This window comes from Denticeps clupeoides, chromosome 11, assembly GCF_900700375.1.
Source record: "Denticeps clupeoides chromosome 11, fDenClu1.1, whole genome shotgun sequence".
Lineage (NCBI taxonomy): Eukaryota > Metazoa > Chordata > Actinopteri > Clupeiformes > Denticipitidae > Denticeps > Denticeps clupeoides.
Window position 1 is genome coordinate 11,267,518 of NC_041717.1, and position 21,670 is coordinate 11,289,187.

A 21,670-nucleotide genomic window follows, 5' to 3' on the forward strand; every position below is an offset into this window, starting at 1 on the left:
ATTCTATCATAATTAAATGCATTTCGCTAAAATTCTATCATAAAGAAGATATTTGTGATAAAAGATGATAATTAAATTGAATTGCAATATTTTCTTTCATTATTATTATATGTCATGCACTGAAATGCTGGTCCTGTGTATCCACAGATTCCAAATCCCTCATATTCACATTTGAGTCCCCCCAACAATACTTTTTTTCAAAAGTATACAGAATAAGTGTTTGAAGAAATGACATTTTATTCAAGGGACATGAGCACACATGGAATTTGGTATCTCCAGAGGTTCCTTGAAACACAGGGATGTTATGTATATTATGCAGTCGGTTGTGGTTTAATTTTGCAGTAAAGATGTTTTAGCGTGGCTGGTGCACAACGGCACAGCTGAGGAGTTTGGTTGGTGTAACAGGCTCTGCTGAGAGGAAGGCGCGTGGAGTCTTGGTCGTGTAGCTGCCGCGTTCAGCTTTTTAATCAAGTGGTGCAGGCCCAGGCGGCACTAGCCTATGAGTCATGGCTTTAAATGCTCCGACTGTAACAGCCAGCTCACTCCCAATATCCCTGATTAAACGGGGATGGACACTGCAGCCACTGAGCCAAAAAGTGTTTTATTTTTTAAATATGCATCACTCCGAGGCAGACCTAATCTTATTTTCAAAGTGGTGGGTGTTCACGTGAAAAGCGAGAAACGAAATATAGGCAGAATGCAAAAATGGTGGTGATTATGCCATGTCTTTCTGTTGAAGACTATATGCACTGTAGACTATGTTAGCTGAGATCAGGTCCAGAGGTTTGGATCTCAGGTCTGGGCCAAAGAAACACACTGACCATTTAACATCTAAATCAATCGAAATGTATGGCAAATTGATTTACTCTAACCTGTTCTGAAAAGGTTGCTCACTCAGTCCATTGAAGAGGAAAACAGGACTGACAAGGTGGCCCAAAAATGGGATTTCATTAAGTGGGGTCAATGGCACCAAGCAGAGACTCTTGAAGCTCAAATCTAAAGCTCCAAAGATACTAAACGGTTTGCCCAGCATCTGTGCTGCTCATGAAGCTATTCTGTGGAAAATTGTATAATAACCTTGAGGAAGAAGAAGAAGAAGAAAAAAAACGGATCCATGTCTATGTAAACAATACGGAGATAATTTGCTGGATGAATTCAAACGCAGGTCTTCTGGAAGCATTTGAAAGCCCCGGAGTCCAGGCAGAAAAAAACTGAGGATGTTAGAATTGCCAGAATATAATCAAGACTAGCAACACATAATGGGCTGCGGGAAATGAGGAAATTAGCAAGAGGCTACATGCAATTTCCAGAATATGGCCCCTTTCTTCCCAAAGATTTCCTAAGCTCTCAAGGAAAAAAAAATGAAAATAAAACACGGCAATTTGTTTGACACAACAGATCCACGAGCTCATTTACGTTCTTCAGTTTTAACTCGTCTGACTAATTAGCCGTATTTACCATTAGACTAGCATTTCCGCTGGAATTCCTTTATGAAGAGACTGCTTAGTATTCTCCTTGACATCATCTTGTATCAGCATTCAGGTCATGAGTTCTTAGGCTGGCGAATAACAAAGTTTGATCTCGGTAAATGTAAATAACCCAAATCACAGAAGCATTAGGGTGATAAAATATTCATTCATGTAACGGCTGCAGCTCCCACCCAGGCACAACAGGGGGCGTTCTCTTGTACTCGCACCCATCGACCCAGAAGTTATCCACCCAAAGTTCAACAACCAGGATAAAAGCCCCACAAACCTTCCAAAAATTCTGAACTTATTGTTACGTTGCTGTAAGCCTGATTTCTGACTCTGACCATGATTTCTGGATAGTCATCGTCTGCTCCTGTTTGAACCTGATGGCCCTTGATCCCCCCACTTCATCCACAACTTTGCTTCAGCCTTCTCCCCTGATGATCGAAGTCCCGGTGGCACTGACCATTTCGGTTTGACTCCTCTTCAGCCTCTGCCCCCCAACATCTGCTGCTTCAAGGCAGAACTATCTTCTCCTCTATCCGAGTTATGTTCATCTCCTGCTGTGAAGAAGACATCCGGACGTTGCTCCCGCTCTCCGTCCACGGCTGCTCACCTCCCACCTTCCAAGCGTCTCTGCTTCTCCAGCTTCACGCCCCACGGACTCACACCTGTCTCTTCAGCCCCTGCAAGTCCGCGATAATTCATCATTACTTGTGTAGACACGGCATGTTAAATGTCAAGGAGAATTCAGATTTCATGCACCATCCTTCTCTGTTGTGCTGTACCAGGATACCTGGAGTCTTGAGGACTTGGTCTCATTGGAGAAGGTCTTTGTTTTCCCATTAACTGCTGTACATGAACAGGTTTCAGGTGGAATGCAGGATTTTTTTTTTCTGAAAATGAATAAAAAAATAAACACTTTAACAAAATGTAGTAAATTGAAAAATCAGGGTGGTAGTTGACTAGTGGGTAACACAATCGCTTATGAACCAGAACACCACAAAGTCACAGGTTCAAACCCCACTTACTATCATTGTGTCCAGGAGCAAGACACTCAACCCTGAGTGTCTCCATGGGGGACTGTCCCTGTAACTACTGATTGTGAGTGACTCTGGATAAGGGCGTCTGATAAAATGCCATAAATGTAAATGAGATCAGGGCTCTGTGGTGGCCATACAATCACTCGAGGAATCCTTCACAATTACAATTATGTTGTGTTATGTTTTGTTTAGACTGTGGACCCATGTTAGGAAATGGGAAAACCCATATGACCATTGTGAGAATTTCACAAGAAAAAACACAAATGGAACTCAAACTCTTTGTTGAAGCACAGTGGAGGTACCTTAAGCACCTTGAGAGAGTAGAAAGAGAAACAGGGAAAGAGAAAAATTAATCCTTGCTCCTTTTATACAAGACTTTGGTCACCCAGAAGGGCTGCCAGAGACCAGTCAGACTTTACTTTGATGTTTCTGCCCAGTCGATACATATATATTAATGCAGGAATGCAACATCTGGCCATTTTTACCAATAAGCTCAAATGTCAGAACTGGGCCCTTAATGTTGGACTCGTTACACATGAATTTTACCATCTTCACACACAGACGCGGGCTTTATTGTCCAATAATTCTTTATTGTTTTGCCCACCCTGATATTGCAAAAGTAATACATTTCCTGTCACTTTGGGACGCTGAGGGAAGCTTCGTCACACACTTTTGTGGCCAGCCGACCTGACCGTTATAATGTTGTTTACATAATGCTGTGCCATAAATGCCCAAAGGTAGATTGCACTTGCAACAAGCGAATAATAAATAAAAACACTAAAATAACACAAGAAAAAGATAGATGGATGACATAAATAAAACACACTTTTTACTGGATGCTCATCTTTTTTGGAGTTGCTGTGTTCTGAACTTTGCCACTAAAATTAGAGGCTGGGGAAAGTTGGGGTGAATGCATCCAGCATTCAAGTTTCTCAAGTTCAAGGTGAAACATAAGCAGGGGAGAAAGGTAACTTTCCTTCTGGGTATAAAGTTTTGTATAAGGATGCTTGTGGATTTATCCTGTGAAGAGTTTGCATAACATTTACATTTACATTTATGGCATTTATCAGGCGCCCTTATCCAGAGTGACTTACAATCAGTAGTTACAGGGACAGTCCCCCCCTGGAGCAACTTAGGGTTAAGTGTCTTGCTCAGGGACAGAATGTTAGTAAGCGGGATTTGAACCTGGGTCTTCTGGTTCATAGGCGAGTGAGTTACCCACTAGGCTACTACCACCCTGCATAGGGTTGTACATGTTAGGCACTGTGCTTTATGATAAATAATTAAAACTAAAGCTTGCTAAAAGGCATATTTATGCAGGGAAGAGTGATGGAGAGATAATTTTGTCATTTACTGCAAATAAATCTCTATAAAATGGAAATACAATTCCGTGCAAATTATACTGGTTTTCTCAATAATTCAGTCAGGCAACTTTATATTTTACAAATTTCCACCTAAGGGCTGATTCAGATGATGTTCCCAATAACACTGTGAAGCATCTGTCACATCGTAAAAGATGCATCCCTGAAATTCCCTCGGTGTTCGTCTCCATCTTGATGTAAAGATTGTCGCTGGCTAGGATGAATTTTGCATCCGTGTCATAGGTCGCACTCTAGGCAGGAAGTATTTATCTTTTATTTGACGATTTAAAAGCATCCAGAGCTGCATGGAAGGCCCCTGGGTCTTGTGCAAATGGCAGCAGGCTTTTGTGCTGAGAATTCTCCATACATTTCTTCCCTCGACTTTTTTTTTTCATGAGCTTTCCAGTCTTTTAGGCAGAGATGCATCCCCATAACATTATGCTGTTAGCGCCATGCTTCATGGTGGGGATAGAGTTCTCAGGGATGATACGCGCTCTTAGGCTCACGCCAAACACGGCGCTTAGCCTCGCGGCTGCAAGGCTTTTGCCGGTTGGAGAAGCACGAGCCTCCCAGCCGAACTCAAGCTGAAATCTGATGTGTTGTTTTTCCGTCCTTCTCCATAATCCCCCCCCCATTTCTGCCAGCGTGATATGCAACTGTTCTGCCGTACAGGAGGCGTAGATATTACACGTTCCTGCTAGCTTTGTTATACCTCCGGTGTGTTATCAGTGCCGGGATTGTACAGGCCCCATCAATTTATTCACTGCCGAAGAGAATCTCCATCTCTCTGCTGGAGCCCAGTGACCATTGAGGGCCAATCCAGCAAGGTCACTGCAGCATCTGCGGCAGCAGCAGGTTGTTCTGTTCATTTATGGCCTGCGTGGATGGATGGGTGACAGCAGTGTCACATATGGAATCAGGCTCTGTTTGCAAATACACTACACCCCCGACCAGCATCACATGGGATATTAACAATTTTTTTTATTTTACTGACCTGAGGGCTTGTATACGTAAATGCATAAATGTTTTAATGTTACAGTCATATAGGCAGCTTGTAGCAGTTAAGGAACTGGCCCCGTAATCAGAAGGTTGCCGAATCCCGAATCCACAAAGGTTCCACTGAGGTGCCACTGAGCAAAGCACCGTCCCCACACATTGTACCTGTCATGGCTGCCCACTGCTCACGCAGGGTGATGGGTTAACTGCAGAGGACAAATTTTACTGTGTGCACCGTGTTCTGTGCTGCTGTGTATCACAAGTGACAATCACTTCACTTATATGGTTTCCTGGAGTGTTAAAAGTTTTCAATTATTTTTAATTGTTTAAAAATATTTTAAGCTGTATAACCATATGGCTGTTTTATAAGAGATCTATTTTTACTTAATTTATATAGAAAATTATTTAGAGTGCTGCATTGCTAGCCCTCACCACACTGACAATGCTGCTGTTTGTGTGATTTAATTGAAAGAATTGAAAAATTTGTAACTGGGGCTGCCACTGTACAACTCTGATGTAATCAGATTACATTCTTTTGTCAGATGAAGTCTCTAATTATTTGGTTAAAGATGCACTTCTGATTCACATAACACACATGTGCCCTTGCATGTATGTGTGTAAGCATGTATTAAATCCCATTTGACAGTCTGCACTTGCATAATAATTTGATCACGATTACATGCAATATGTATGCAGCCTGTACAGTATGTATTCAAACACTATGCTTTATATGTATATTTAGAAAGAGATGTGTTTACCTGCTACGCTGTCTGTTGCCCTAAACTTTTAAGGACCTGTTGAAAATTGTCAGGAGTTAATGTGTCTTAATTATCACTTCATTTTATCTAATTCAAAGTGGTACCGTAAAAGACGAAAGGGGAGCCAATGGAATCAGCAAAGTGCCCGTAATGTAATAAGCAGTTTCAGCTTAATGGAGTTTGGGCTCCATTTAAAAGAATGAAGACGATGGTGTGTTCTTCTAAGGGCTTTTACTTGCAAAAATAATTTAAATGAAAATCATAATAATAATAAAACAAACCAACAGATCAGTGTGTGGGTGGCCTGGAATGGATCTGGCTGTTATCTTTCCAGAAGCTCATTTTCGTCCTCAGTCTTTTTTGGTGTCAATACCACTTTACATTGTTTGTTGTTTGCCTCAGAGTTGTGTAGCAATTGCCATGCCTGCTGCAAGAGTCTTGTCAGATAATGTAGCCAAAGGCAGGCATTATGGGTAAAATGTGCCATCTCTAAGGCAATCAGGAACTGTGAGAAGTGACACAGTATTTATAGCTTTACCGTTTTTAAAATGGTGCATTTTTCCATGATTTGTTTTCATTATTGTTCCAAAAGAAGGTGAAGTGATACTTTGCTACTTTGCTGATGCAGTGGCCATGGCATTGGAATATTTCCATTCTGTCCATAGGCTCTGCTCGTCAGTGCACAGCCTAAATGCCCTCTGCCATTAGACTGATTGGGTCTTACGGTGCGTGTAGAACGTAGCCTGCAACCGGTCAGTCTGGATCTCAATCGGGCTGCTGCTGCAAAGATGTGCTGCAAATCTGCTGCTTCATCTGTGAGTCAATGGAGAGGAATTAGACATGTAATTAGTGAATTAGGAAAGCTACCGGATTTGTAATGGGCCGTGTGCCACGGGTCCCACGCAATCTGTCATTTGACTTTCATAGTCACTTATGCCATCGCTTTATCTGTTCGTCTCTTTTGGCAAAAAAAAAAAAATCCAATAATCTCTCTGTCTCTCTGTTTTTGTCATTTGGCCACACAGATCCCGCAGCAGATGAGTGCTCTGACGTTCTATAGGTACGAGCAGCCCATAGTGGACTACTGCCAGGCCCACCAGCCACTGCACATCAACATGGGCTTCGAACCCCCGTCCACCGAAGCCCTGGAGGGGCTGGGGGCACGAGGGACTCTGGGCCGAACCTCTGTGCCTGCAGCCCCTTTTACAGACTCCCGCAGCATCCCACAGTGAGCCCAGCGCTGCTTTCCCTCCACCTCCCAACACTCAACTCCCTATCGCATCCATCAACCTCCATTGAGTAGGATGTGGTGCGGTTTTTGGAACTCAGCCTGGCAGACAGGTCGCCGGGGAGGAGGATTGTTTGTGGACCCTGTGCCCAGCAAAGGAGCCTTAAGGACGGAACCGGCCAATCAAGGTGTCCCCAATGCATGGAAGCCCACTGGTGGAAATGGAAAGAGTGTCCCAAATTTTAGAGTCCTTCTCGATGAAGAGAACACTATGTGACTATGTGATTGCTCACATGGCTACTGTATATTCCATCATTTTTCATTCAATGGCCGTGAAACAGTTCCATTCTATCATGGAAAATTTTAAATAATCCATACAATTAATTACCATCATGGCTTTTATTGACGCTCCTGTATACAGTTCCTGTTTGATAAATGAATGTTGGCACGGCCCCAGCTCTGAGCGAGTCATTCAACAAAAGTGCAAGAAGCAGAATTTGGTGAAATGCTAAGACAAATTGAATTGCTGGAGCTCAAAGGATCCTAGCTGCTGTTTTTTTTTTTCTAATAAGTCTGCCACTCAGATGTCCCACACTTTGGTAATCCCGTCATTACTTCACCACGTGGAGATGGCCGTGCAAAATTCAATTAGTGAAGACGCAACGGGGGGAAGGAAAGAAGTAGCGAAAGATCTGGAGGTCATTTCCACAACGAGTGTCCTCATTTATCATTCCAGCAATCGTGTAATGTAACCGCGGACTCACTTTTCTTTTCTTTCCATTTTTTATTTTATTTGCTTTTGACGTTATCTGTAGCCATTAAGCATATCATGCTACACAAAATGGCATATCCAATTTAATTTGGAAAAAAATATATAATATATATTAGCAGCCTTTTTTCTAACAAAAATTTGACTGCCAGTTCATTAAGTAAGTTTGACTTAGACGTCTTAAAAATAGTCAGGATGTCTCAATCGGTGAAAGGGTGAGAATTGGTGAAGTGAAACAGGCTTTGAAATGTACTGTATAATGAAAATACTGAATGAATGAATTATAATTTGTAAAACGTCTGTTTCATTTTTATATATACAAAATAATTGATTTAACATAAAACGTGCCCATTCACACTTTTTTAGATTAGGGTAGATCCAGATGTGTCACAAACGTTGTCCCAAATGTATAAATTTTTTTTCTAAAAGTACGGACTTTTGCACTTTTATTTTTTAACTTTATACCAAAATGTCAGTGTTATGTGAATTAAAGAAATTGACAAAAATTCAAACAAATCAACTTTCATAAGTTTTAATGTAGTCTGAGGAATTTTAGGATTTACATTTGATAAATGCTAAAATTTAGATTTGTGGCTTTATTTCTGGATCTTGCTTGTTTTGATGTTTTATATATATATATGAAAGGTCTTTTGGTTTACAGGTCATTATAAAAATCACTACATCTATCCATGATTTACATGACCAGTCCACTTCTAGCTGGTACATGTCAGTAGCCACACCCCTGCAGCAGTTGTACAGTAGCGGTGTTTCATTCTGTGATCGTGTGTTGACTACTGTCTTCAGATTGAATTCCTCTCTCCAAGCCCCCTAACATCACCCTCCCTCCACCACCACCACCCCATGTCACAGATGTGGATGCTTAACCATTATATTGCCTCAGCACTGCAGAAAAATGGAAGTCGGCAGCCGATAAAAGCCCAGCTGTATATGAGTATGGCCCACAAAGAGCATCCAAAACTGAACAGTTTCATCATTTCACATTCCAGAAGGAGGTCAGGTTTTGGATGTAAACACGGGTTTGAGCTGTGAACCCCAGATGGAACACTATTCTCTTGTAAATAACAATTGAATAAAGAAGAACAAAATGAACATGTCTTTTGCTTCTTCAGAAACACAAACCTTTTGACCAGAATAAGGAGCCTTAGCTAGAATCCTAGACTCCATGTGGGAATGATGTACAGTGGGTAGGGAATGTGTTTTTACTGGCCTCTTTGTAATGCATGCCTGCAGCCTTTTTTTTTTTTTTTTTGCTTTATATTTTAGCTCTATTAATTGCAACATATGTTAAAGCATCTGTCAGCTGTCACCAACGGGAAAAGGAAATCAGCTTTCAAATAACAACTTGAGTGATTTTCTACTTGAATCCATTTTATACGTTAGAGCAAACGAGACCCCTTCACTTCTGCATCTGTTTGGACCATCATTCCCAAGAGAAAACAGTTTGGCTGCAAATGGCAAGATTGCACTGATTACCTTTGCAACTTGAGTCGAGTCCGAGCTCTGAGTTTAAACGACAAGCATTGACTGGTTGGCGTGTGAAGCCCATTTTTAAATGTCCCTATTTTTTTGCTTCCTGGATGGCTGCAATAAAACGCAATGCATCCTTATAACCACAGATGTTATCGGTCCATACTGGCGGCTACATATATATATATATATAAAACTATATATTATAAACATTAATATAGATATTTTTCATTTAGACATCTTTCAACAATTAGATAGGGCACAATATCAGGAACGGTGATATGTATTTAATCATGAAGTCTTACTTTACCCACAACACCATACAGCAGATACTTAAATCCATTCTGCCACAAGTGTCTGCAGTGGTTCCTCCCATAATTTCATTTTCCAGACGTCTGAAGTCATTTGCCGGGTTCACCGAAGGCCCACGGCTGTTATTCACTCATCAGCTGCCATTTACTGCATTAATATGGCTTTTTTTTTTTTTCGTTTTTTTTAGTTGCCTGGTTTGATTAAACTCTAGATTGTTTTGACATTTTCATATATATATACGATATTTCTGTGTGACCAAAAAAATATTCTGTCTTTATTCTCAGTGTCATTTGGTTAAATTATGGTTTCTGGGATTAGGTTCCCATCCCCTATCAATATTTTCCTGTCCCTTAACAAATAAACAGTCCACTGCTGTGACACCAGGATGATCACGTTTTCAGTCGTTCTGCATTTCTCCCTCCCTCTGCATTTTTATTCTCACTGCCGTAACTTCAAAGTCTCTCGGCCTTTCACCCATTAAGTTTAGTCTTCCCCAAGGGAAGCTGCCATTGGTGGCACATAACATCTGTCAGACAGAGAAGAGGAACGGGAGATGCTGGGTGTTTAGAGGTGGAAAAGTTGCAGCATTTTGTAATGCACCCAAGTCCGACTTTTTCACTCCTCTTCTCCTAATAAATGAATTCATGTGAAGCTAGTACATCAAGTGCTGGGATATTCATGCAGAAAATTGCATTTTGTCATATAGATATCGAAGTTGGTATCTGGAGAAAAAAAGCACTAGCATTGATATTCTCTGATCAGTATTGCTGTTTAACAAGCCTCCCAGACTACTTTAGAAAAAAAATAATATTCAGTCTTGTTATTCGCACTGTTTAAGCACTAGATGTACACTCCTGGGCAAAAAGAAAAACATTTTGGTAGATGTTAGATGACTGGTTATGAATTAAACAGATAAAATAAGTCTGGGGGTACGATTGCCCAAGGCCTTGTACAAGAAGAAGGGAGAAAAACAAAAGTCTGTGTTTAGCGTGAGACCAAACAGGGTTCAAATATTGACTCTGACCCGAGGAGCTGTTCTCAAGCCGCATCTTCGTGGTCTTCACAGGCTTTTTGCAGTGAATCAGCTTACTGGTACCTGCAGCTGAAAAGGCTCCACACACCTAACACCTCTACTTCCGTGACATTCACCGTGCAACTCAGATCAGGAAAGAAAAAAACTCTGCCGAAGCAACCTGAATCAAACTTTCCATACGCTGCCCAAACTTCCTTCTGTCCTCAGATGATCCTCTAGGCACACAAACTCCAGGTAACCTTCTTGTCAGTTTTCTTTTTGAAGGATCCGTGTTTTCGGGGGTCTCAAATTCTGCTGACAGGGAGGGGATTTGCCTTTATATTTCAGCAAGTGGACATCTCAGAGTGAAAGTGAATGTCCCCGTTTCCCATTTACCCCTCCCTTTTACATTTTACATGTTTACATTATAAAACTTACTTTTGCTTATATTTTATACAACAGTACCATATTCACATATATGTTATAGCTAAGCAAAAGTTTAGGTGGCGCCCACTTAAATCACAGTCTATAGGGGGTACAGCCTAAAAAGTTTCATTAGTAGCACGGAAATGTGCACGTGGAGGTGTGCGTTTTTTATGCCATTTTATTACTAGTACAAATATGTGTGTATAAAGGCACCACGTAGGCTTTGCAGTTGCTTCACAGGAAAGTTATGTATTATTATTATTATTATTGTTATTACAATAATAACTCACTAAGCAGGCAAGTACACTTGGGCTTGTTCTTTTTATATTAGGTCATATTAATACCAACAAGTTTTAAGAATAGCGGCAGGTCATGGTAATGTGAAAAAAGGACTTGTTATGGATCCTTGACTGTTTAGCTCTTCCATTCCAGGGCTTTCTCAAGTGAGAATTTTGTGATTTTTTCTTTATCCATTTGTGGTGCCACCCCAGTTGGATGGCGCCCTTAGTATTTGCCTTTATTGTCTATGCCATGGGCCGGCCCTGTGTTATGGGTTATGAATAAGGTATTGTTTTATAATGTATAATGTGAATAATGGTATTATTATTTTTTTTATTTTTGTTATTGGGCCTGCCTGCATGATCAAAGTTGTATTTATAATTTTGTATACATAATTCACATGAATTTGTTCAATGCTAAAGTCAATTATTACATTGCAGATGAAGATTATTTTGTTGCATATGCATTCATTCAAACGACATTTTAGTTTTTAGAAAATTGCATTTGATCCATTTTCACATTCCCATAAACTGAAACACTTGCCATCACGAGTTAATGCAAATAATTAGCGAGCACATCACCAGAAGAAGACCTTTGAGACCGGCATGGTAATTATTTATCCCTATTCACCATCTTTCATCTGGATCGTCTGGAGTGTCTCATGTTAAAATCTGTCTGGATGCATCATTATTGAAGGCCACTACAGTAGAGAGAAAAACTTAAACAGGGCTTTAATTTACAGCCCTCAGGCACACGTCATTATTATTATTGTTGTTGTTACTATTAGCTGTACAAAACGAGGGTTTGCTTTTATTTTAAGCACCATATTCTATGTGGAGAAATCATATGATCTAAAATAAATAAACGGTCCATTCTGCTTTTCGCTGTTTTTACAGTGGAATTTTTCCAGTGTTTTCACACTTTGGCACACCATCCCATTTGTTTGATTTGTGTTCAATTTTTCTATACAACATTTTTCTATGTATTCCTGATAAAAAGATCTGATTATAGCTGACTGCCCTGTTATGCCCTGTTATATTGTAAGTCAAATTTCTTCATGGTGTGGATGTAGTTATTCATTTTCTTTAGTTATGCAAATAATATTTTTTTTAATGTAAATACAGAATTCAATTTTGCAAAGTACATTTATGTTTCTGTGTCACGTCTTGGGGTTGAAGGGTGAAGGAAGTACAGGTTCATTGTGGTTCAAAAGGAATTTTAATGACATCAAAGAAAACCAGCCAAAAAAAAGGATACAGAAAAACAGAAAAGGAGTAACAAACATAAAAAAACCTGTAGGCGTGTGGCAGAACGGCCAGGAACAGAAACAATCATGAGGTAAACCAAGGTGCGTGTCCACGCAGCAGCCTTGTTCTGCTGCCATTCTCTTTCTTTTAACTGGGATCTGATCATGGACCCCTAATCAGCGGCACACGTCCATGTTTAGCGTCCTGTTGTCAGGCTGCCGTGACATTCTGTTTTGTCCATTTTAAAAAAAATAAGCCTTTTGGGTTTGTAATTAGCTTAAGAGTTCTCCGTTGAGCAGCTGTTCATTATGATACTGTTGGAACATTAATGTCAAAGTTGTTTTGTAATATTTTGATGAGAGTAAAAAAATGAAATTATTCAAAGACCGCATGCAATTGTGTTGTGTGTTTTGCTTGTCTATGTGAAAGAGAAAAGATGAGGAATTGGATATTGCAGAACCACTTTATCAACACTACCCGCAAGGCAAAATCTACTAGTACTCTTTCTTAGAGATTACATATTCATAACCATGTCAACCACGCTGAAAGCCTATAACATTTTTTTGCACCATATTGCAGATATTGTACATTAATGTTGTAACAGTTGATTGTAGTTTTCAGTTTAATTGAAATAGATATAGGTATGTAATATGTAAATGTGTGGATATAAGATTTTGGACTTATTATGATGAAACAAGAAGAATATGAATTAAATATTGAATTGATCTTAGGTTAAATTACCATGGGATGTAGCAAGGCCGCCAAGTTTAGATTTGCAGATGTATAAATTAGGCTGAAGGCCTAATTTCAGAGTATAAATGTTAATATTTCAACTGGGCTTCACCAATGCCTCTTTGCACTATAAAATGCCCATCTGACAAAGATATAAACGCCATGAGCAGAGACCAAATATGGGCAACTGCCACATAGCGTGAAATGTTAAATTGTTTAACTAGACCCAACTTTAAAGTCTTTCCTGTAGTCTTTAGAGCACCAAACATTTTCAAACTATTTAAGAACAGTATAATTTATAATTTAATCTGAAGGTTATAGACAAAAAAATAAATATTCAAATTAGTGTCTTTTCTGTAATTAATAAAAATTTTGAAGACTTGCTGACATGCCACAAAGAAAACATTTATGACATAAAATGTTCACTTAAATATAAAGAAATCCATAAATCCCAAATGCACCTGTACAGTGAGAAACACCCCTGTGCTGTACAGCCAATGGCAAAGCTGGAGAAAAAAAAACTGGAGCAGAAGGCTGCAGCCTGCCTGTCTGTGCCTGCACTCTTTTTAACTTTGTCCCTTCTGTCCCCTCTGTGCCTCGGCACTAGGCCCTGTCATTTCAGAACGGGCTAAAGGCTCCAGGCAGGGCAGATGTGAAAGCCCCTGATTTCCCCAGGGAGCAGAATAAGGGTGGAGAGCTGTGCCAACAGTCTCAGATTACTTTGCCATTACAGATAGATTCAATACTGACCTACAGCGAAATGGCACTGGTCCCGCTACCAGGTTTATTTTTAACCCTCCCCCTCTCAGCTGCGGCAGGGGGCCGGTGTCTCGTGTACCCGCCGTTTCTCCGGTGGGGTGGAAGGATACGTTTTTGCAGGGTCAAGCTGCCACCTCAAGGAAAGCCTTTTTCCAGTTACCTGTTGTCAATTCTTTGTCCTGGTTTTACGTCACTGTGACCCGGTGAAGTGAAAACGGCACCTTGAGATGGCGCAGTGGAAACTGCTGACCAAGGCCAGAAATATTATAGAGCTTTGGGGAGGCAGAGCAAAACAAATATTTAATAAAAAGAAAATAAGGTAATGAAGTCAGGAGGAATAATGTACAAAAAGTATATTTCTGATGGATTCAACAGCAAATCTTCCCTTTGTGTGCTACTACACGGCAACAGAGTGGTGAATTTATCTAGAAGTGCCATTATTACAGAAAGGGCGCGGGAAGTAACAAGCATTTCAATTTGAGCTTAAGCACATCTGTCTCAATTAAGTCAAGAGCACTGAAGAGCACTGAAGAGGCCTGCAACGTTACTCAGCAAGACTCTGCAACATGTCCGCACCACCAGCACAGATGTATTTGCGGGAGAGAGGATGAAATAAAGATGAAAACCATGAAGCAGAGTGGATACTGGTTTATCATGGTTTTCAGCCATTTCTGCAGCAGTTGATCTTCTGTGGGATTGGACAGTCCATTTCAATAGTTGTTCTTCCTCAGGTTATTTTGAAAGCTTCTCCTTTACCATCAAAATCCTTGTGAAAGCTGCTACGTTGTTTACACCAGATACTTTTTCCTGCACATCAGCTCTCTCGCTGCCAAATTTAACAAACAATGTGTGGTCTCCTTCGGAAAGGAGCAAAAAAGGTCAGATTGTACGGTGCATGTGAAAGCAACGCAAGGCCCCGTAACAGCTGTACCATGCCGTGCATGCAGGGAAATTTAGCACCGAGAGGGGAGAAAAACACTGGCGTCACGAGAGCCTGCGAATTCTCCACCAGCGATTTCGCCGCTCACAGTAATAGGCATCTTTCGTGGCCCACTGAAAAATAGATGGGCCTATATGAGCAAGGAACCACTGGGTCAGAGTCTAAGTAGGTATTTCTGCAGCACTCCACTGGATTTCGCCGTCGGAGCGGCTCAGCACAAGGGCTCTTGGCCCCGCTTTTGCTCAGCAATAGAAGCTTACAGCACCTCTTCAGGGCCTCATGACCTGTGACCAGAATGTTCTATTGTACATTGTTGTCAAAGCCAAACTATTAAAGTATGCGCGGGTGACAGATGTGACAACCGGACTGAGGCAGTCGTCAGTGCCAGTGAAGCAGACCTATTTGTAGCTTGCATGCTGCGCATAGCTTGACCATTGGTTCCCAAACTGGTGGTACCCAGGCTCAGAGGTTGTTGTTAATATTCCCAGCCAATGTTTGTGCAGTGTGGATATATTTTTCTTCAAAGTAGTATTATAAGTATCCTCACTTTATGTCATGATCTGGACTTTTCCCGGGACTCGGCACCACGATTTTGTGTTTCTCCTGTCTTGTGTTCCTGATCATCCTGGTGGTTCCCAGCATGTTTATGGTTAAAAATGTATCCTAGCTGTGTCCTGTCTTTTCTTGCCCACTGTTTTTTACTTGTAAAGCTGATGTTGTAAAAAAGACCATGTGGTGAGGTGAGAGAGCAGAGTGTAGAAAAACTCTTTCTCCCTCCACACAAAGCACTGTATTCAACCACTCCATTTTGATGTTACCTGGCAGAAAGAGGCATGGCACAATAGAGGTTAAAAATTAACAGTTTCTAATTTATTAACACCGGTAAATAATTATTGTAGTTACATGTGAATATTGAATGTAAAAAGGTACCAAGGTTACAGAGAAAACTGAAATAAGAAGAAAGAGTAAAGAGGGAGAGAGAGGCAGAAGGAGAGAAAAAGCCATGAGTAAATGGGGGAAGAGAAAAAGACTCAGAAGCCTTACGGCTTCCGATGGAAAACCCCCTGAGCAAGAAAGCTCAGTCCCTTTTCCACATGTGAGCAGACCTTTATACCCCTGGCCTACAGGAAGTTGTCACTGTCATACAGGAAGTTGTCACTGACCAATCAGAACCTGTTGTTTCTGATGTCACGCCCCCGGTGCCTCCCATTTGGGGAAGACAAAGAGAGTGGGCGGTCCTGACGGCCGACACTTCACACATTGCCGTCAGACAAAAGGCATGTAAAACAGAGGTGTTGCACAACAATTGGCACAGGAATGTTACATATCTTCTTGTAGACGGCTGCTATGCAAGACAAAAGCATGGTCCTGCGACACCCAATCTTACAATATCATGCATGCAAAAGGGTCCTTGTACCCTGTTTTTTTTTTATATTTACTAAAGGATGAATGAAACATTTAATTAGTCGCCAACTACCAACTTTTCTACTGATTCAACTGTTACTGCCCTGTGTTGTTCAGGCATTAACAGAGATTCATTGATTCTCCAGGTGACATTTCAATGGTTTCAGTTTGATTCTGGTATCTAGTAACAATTAGTCATGATATCTGTAGTGCTGAAAGGCTTTTTATTTCATTTTAATGTTTCATATGGCATGAATGTTAACATTTTTTTCAACATTTCCCAAAAGTTTAATCTTTCTGAATAACTGTTTCTAAAATAATTGTGCACTTTGTTTTAAAAGTACCGCAGAACCATTATACAGTGAATGTATTGTGTACTGTGTTTCAGTTAAAGCTGTATAAGTAATGTTATAATTCTTAGTATCACAAATTATTTTTTTTTTGCTGACTGATGACAACAGAAATGTTTTCAGTTTACAGAGATGGTGGATAGTTTACAGTGCCTGAATAAAGTGAGTTCCAGTTCCCACCTCCAATGCTGGGCCATTTGTGAAAAACCCACAAATATATTCTGCCTGTACTTCTCTGGTGTACAATGCATATTTAGGGGAAACATAGTATTGTCTGAAATGCCATTATTGGTATATTGCAGCTCAGTCAAATCTTCTCAAGAGTTCACTTGCATTGAAACCCCATTGAGCTGCACAATTTTTACCATTTTAAATCCAACAAAGGCACACTTTGTAATTCAGAGCAGAAAGAAAAAAATTCTGATATAAATCATATGACTAACATATAATTCATGATTTAAACACATTCATTGCTCAAATTAACTTATAAATATAATAATAAATAAAATATAAAAATAAATTAACAATTAACGCAGATATGTTTTGTTTACCTATGACACTGAGGTTTTTAGATGCAATCAGATGAAAATATGAAAAGTACCTGTAGAAGATATTAAAAGCACTCTGTAGGTCAGGATGTTGGAATGGCACTCAACATGCTTCTGTGTTTAGGTATTTTTTTATTAATTCATTGCAAATGTAGGATTCCTTTATATATATGTGTGTGTGTTTGTGTGTCTGTGTGTCTGCAGTGAGCTCGAGAACCTGAATATCTGAATACCGTTCAGCAGTGGCCTGAAATGGTCCTGTTGTCTTACTCATCATTTTTGCCTCACAATTATGATCCATGATGACGTTGTTGCTGTGTGTGCACTGAGCAACCTCTTCTACTTTGCAAAGGTCAAGTCTTTGCTGGTGGGCATACATTGTCTGGAAATGCTTTCACAGAGGTCAGGATGAAAGTAAAAGGGGGCAGGGTTTGTCAAACATTTCATATACATGTATTTCTTGCACTGCCCTAATTGATTTGCTGCTTGTCATTGCAGAATTTTTAGTATGCACTACCAGTGAGCTACTACAGTTGTACCTGAACTACAAATGTAACTGAAGTATAATAAGTAGCACACTTTAGAAATGTATGTATACAGCTGTCATGTTAGACATAAGCACTGTGATACAGCAGGTGTATTCAGCAGGATTTACATATCATATTATAAATATTACTTTAAAATAAACAAGTGGCTTTTTACATACAATAGTGCTTTATCCCCAAATTTACAAAAATTGATTACATAAATATATATTTTTTCTAAGGATGAGATAATTGACCAATCAGAATGGCGTGTCACATGTTGTCCCTAAAAATAATTAATATGTAAGTCAAACTTGCAAAATGCAATTGGAAACAGACATGAATGTCATTTGTATTTTATACAATTAATCATTTTTAGAGAATGCATCAAAACAGAGCCAACATGGTACAACTGCCTTAACACAGTCACTTGGGAATTCATGGATTTTATGTTTGCCGCTTTTTTTAATTAAATCCACTTGGAAACAAACTTGATGACTGGCAGACACTATTCGTGTCATCCATGCCTAGCAGGAATCCACGGATTGATCACGTTAACGTGCAAATGAGTCAGGCGAGAAGAACCTGACAATAGCTGTCAAAGGCGTTGTCTGAGTCAGTACCTCAGAGGCTCCTGCTTTATTCAGGCCTCAGCATTTCTGTAGTAAACATCAAGTTCACACCATACATGTGTGCACCAGCGGCAGGCATTAATAATTAGGCAATTACGCAAGTCGTTTCCTTCTAGTTTTGTGTTAATTTTGTGTTAATTCTAGCTTTTTTTGTGTGTGTGTGTATAATGTACACATTTACATTTTCTGTCTAAAAAAACCTTCATTTTAAATTATAATCAGTCTGTTGATTAAAAAAAGTAATAGCTGTCTGGGCCTTTATTTTGTGGAATGGGATTATGTTTACTTCACTCCGGTTCTTTACCCCAGGGTTTTTTGAAGTCAGCTCCAATGTTAATTTCAGTGGGGGAAATTAACTTGGCCCAAATTGAATGTACAGTAGTCTGATCCACGGAGGAGACGTATTGTGATACTGACTTTTTCAGGTGGTGAGTGCTAGAAAAGTCATTTAGCTGCATGATTACGGCTCATAATTAGACACCGATACCGCAATTACGAGAGCGAGGTATAAATCTCACACCCCGTGCATTCATTTTAGAATTTATGATCCTTACTTATGAAGTTCCTACTCTGAATTATTGCAGGAACTCAACTCTGGGGTGTTTCCTATATTATTTAAAAGAAATTATATATAATAAAAGCAAAATTCAGAGAAGCTGTAAAATCCAGCCAATTGACAACAGCAATAAGGTTATGTTTTAACTTGTGATTTATGCAATCGGTGCTTTACATTATAAATTACAGTGCATAAAACATTATGAGACCCCCTCCTTGGATTCAAAATTCTGCTGAATCTAATCAAACAAACACTTTATTGGATCAGATAGGAAAGAGGAAAGTAATTAAAAATACTAATAATTACTATTCAGGCCGAGATATGTAGTCCAGCTGCAGAACATTTATCTTTGGACCTAATTCATTCAGGGGTCATTCAGGGTCAGTGTTGTTAATAATGCACCACTGACACTGACAGCATGTTTGTTTATTTATTTAATTATTCATTTTGGCCAATGCATTTTAGTGCCTTTAAATAGCAACATGCTAATACCGGACCCTACCAGGTGCATGAGAGCATACCATTCCAGTGAATAAATTCCAGCATAAATGTATTTGTTCTTCAGAGAACATGGGCGCATGTCGAGATTAGAAGCTATGAACCAACAGAATGCTGGTGAAAAGTTAAAAAACTGGATTTCAAAACACGCCTTTGACACACTGGTTTGACACGGTGAGGCAGTAGATCTGGAACAATGGCTGGACATGGCAAAGAAAAAAGCATGACGTTACGCACAACGTTACATGGTGAACAGGACAGGGGAGACATCCAGTAACACTGACCTGATGGCGAACAGACACAAACAGGGCAGCTTTATACAGGCAGACAGAGGTGAAAACAATCAGGAAACATAATAGCACAGGACAAACATGAAACTCCAGTTGAGTTATCCCTGCTGGACCGGATCATGACAGCCTTATATCTTCAAAAAAGGTCTCCCAACAAATTAAGTGATTACCGATGCCTGTGTGACTGTGTTAATTGGTGGATTTACTTATTTATTTGCCCTTTCCTCAACAGAATATGCAAGCAGGATATTGTCCATAGAGGAAAGGAAGGATGTTTAATTAATGAGAAACCCATAGAATAAATAGAGATCTTAAGTGAATTATAAGTCTATGAAAATAGTCAGAGGAGAAGACAAGAAGCAAGAAAGTCCCATCGGTAATCAAATGACCATCCACTTAATGTCAGCTGAATAATGCCACCACACATCCAGTGCTCTACTTTAATGCAGCCCCCCAAATAGCTGGTAATCGCATCAAAGCACTGGACTTAACAGAAATAAAATATTTGTGGGAATTTTATGGACACCAGCATTGCCAAATCACACACTTAGTTAACCAAACCAAGTTTGTTAACCAAACTGTAACTAAGTTACAACTAAGTAACTTCTTTTGAGAGATTTAAAAATACATTTCTGCTAAGGTTTTATTCGTCAAATAACCTTACAGCACCCCTGCATTCAAGAAAGAAGCAAAATCTTTTATGATGATTGTGACCTGTTGACGGGCGTGGGTTTAAAGTAGCAAGTGTGAGAGCTGGCAATCATTGGGCACCTCCAATTTTAAACATTTTTAATGAAGAATCATGAAATTATGTTTTATTTATGTAAATTATTTTGAGCAATCCCTCAGTGTGGTTAAAGAAAATGTTCTCGCACATCTTTTTAAGTTCTCTCAATCTTTTGCTTTCCACCATAATCAGTTGAACCTAGAACCTCAGAGCTCCATGTAAATTGCACACCAACAAATTGTTCAGACAATCCGGGACGCGGACATGCACCATAAATTCACAAAATTGCATTAGAAAGACCGATTGCTCAATTATTTTGTGGGTGGTCATGCAACACCTGGACTGTTTCGCTAAAACTCAGTAACTTTGCATCTTCACCGGATCAACTGCTGCATTATGGCACACGCACCGGATCATTAACGCCGTCTGGCCGGGCCTCAGCGTAAACATCTTCACGATGCCATCTTTATTCACTTTCTGGCGGTCAGAAGGAAATCCGACCACAGCCGCGCGCTCAGGGACTGGCAGTCAAAATAATGACTTGAACTTTTCAGGAGCTGTTAAACAAGCCGGCTCTGGACGGATCATTTAGCTGCTGCATTTTTAATAACCTGCTAAGCTTTTCTGCTGTGTGTGTGACATTAGGCAATTAGTTAAAGACAGGTGCTAATTGGTCTCAGCAAACTGGAGCTACTGGAGGAGCGTCCCCGGTCAGACTTTCAAGCTTTCATGTTCCAGTTTTGCTGCAGCTCGGCAGCTGAAGACCTGTTTTTGCTGAGACCCTGTGACCTGCTTTTTCCATTGAAGTCTGTGTGACAGTGTGTTTTTTTTTTTTTTTTTTTTTGGCATTAAGTAAAACCACCCCCACAGGAAAACACCAGGATGTTCAAAACAAAAAAACCTCCTTATAAAATATTACACAACCCTGTTTCTTTTTCAATTCTGCAAATGTGAGACAAATGTTTAGAAAGAGCTAAAGAAATACATTTGTCTTGTTTTTCAGCTAATAGGCTACTTTTCCTGCATCTGACAGCAGTTGATGATGTCTCCAACTGCAGGAAGCTGAATGGTTCATGAGTATGATACGACCATTAGTCAAACGTACATCTGTGGGAGATTTTAAGGCTGCAGCATCTTCCCACCATTGTTGCAACAGCAGCTTTAATACAGTTACTAATACAGTCCAGTGCAGATTCCAGAAGTTTTAAGTAAGTTTCCATCTGGATGTACAGAACAGGCCAAAAGTTTGGACACACCTTCTCATTCAATGTGTTTTATTTATTTTCATGGCCATTTACGTTGGTAGATTCTCACTGAAGGCA

At 39.9% G+C, this 21,670-nt stretch overlaps 1 protein-coding gene across 3 annotated transcripts in view; it reads left to right on the plus strand.

Annotated features, from left to right (window-relative positions):
• LOC114799915 (leucine-rich repeat transmembrane neuronal protein 4) overlaps window positions 1-21,670 on the plus strand; it is a 104,490-nt gene that overhangs the window by 73,198 nt on the left and 9,622 nt on the right. The window contains exon 3 of one of the 3 annotated variants that reach the window (XM_028996874.1): window positions 6,653-8,734. The exons of 1 other annotated variant lie outside the window; for it this stretch is intronic. In XM_028996874.1, coding sequence (XP_028852707.1) covers window positions 6,653-6,859 — 207 coding nt within the window. In that variant the 3' untranslated portion in view covers window positions 6,860-8,734. Of the gene's footprint in view, window positions 1-6,652; window positions 8,735-21,670 lie in introns of those variants that run through there. One more of the 3 variants, XM_028996875.1, reaches the window with a different exon arrangement.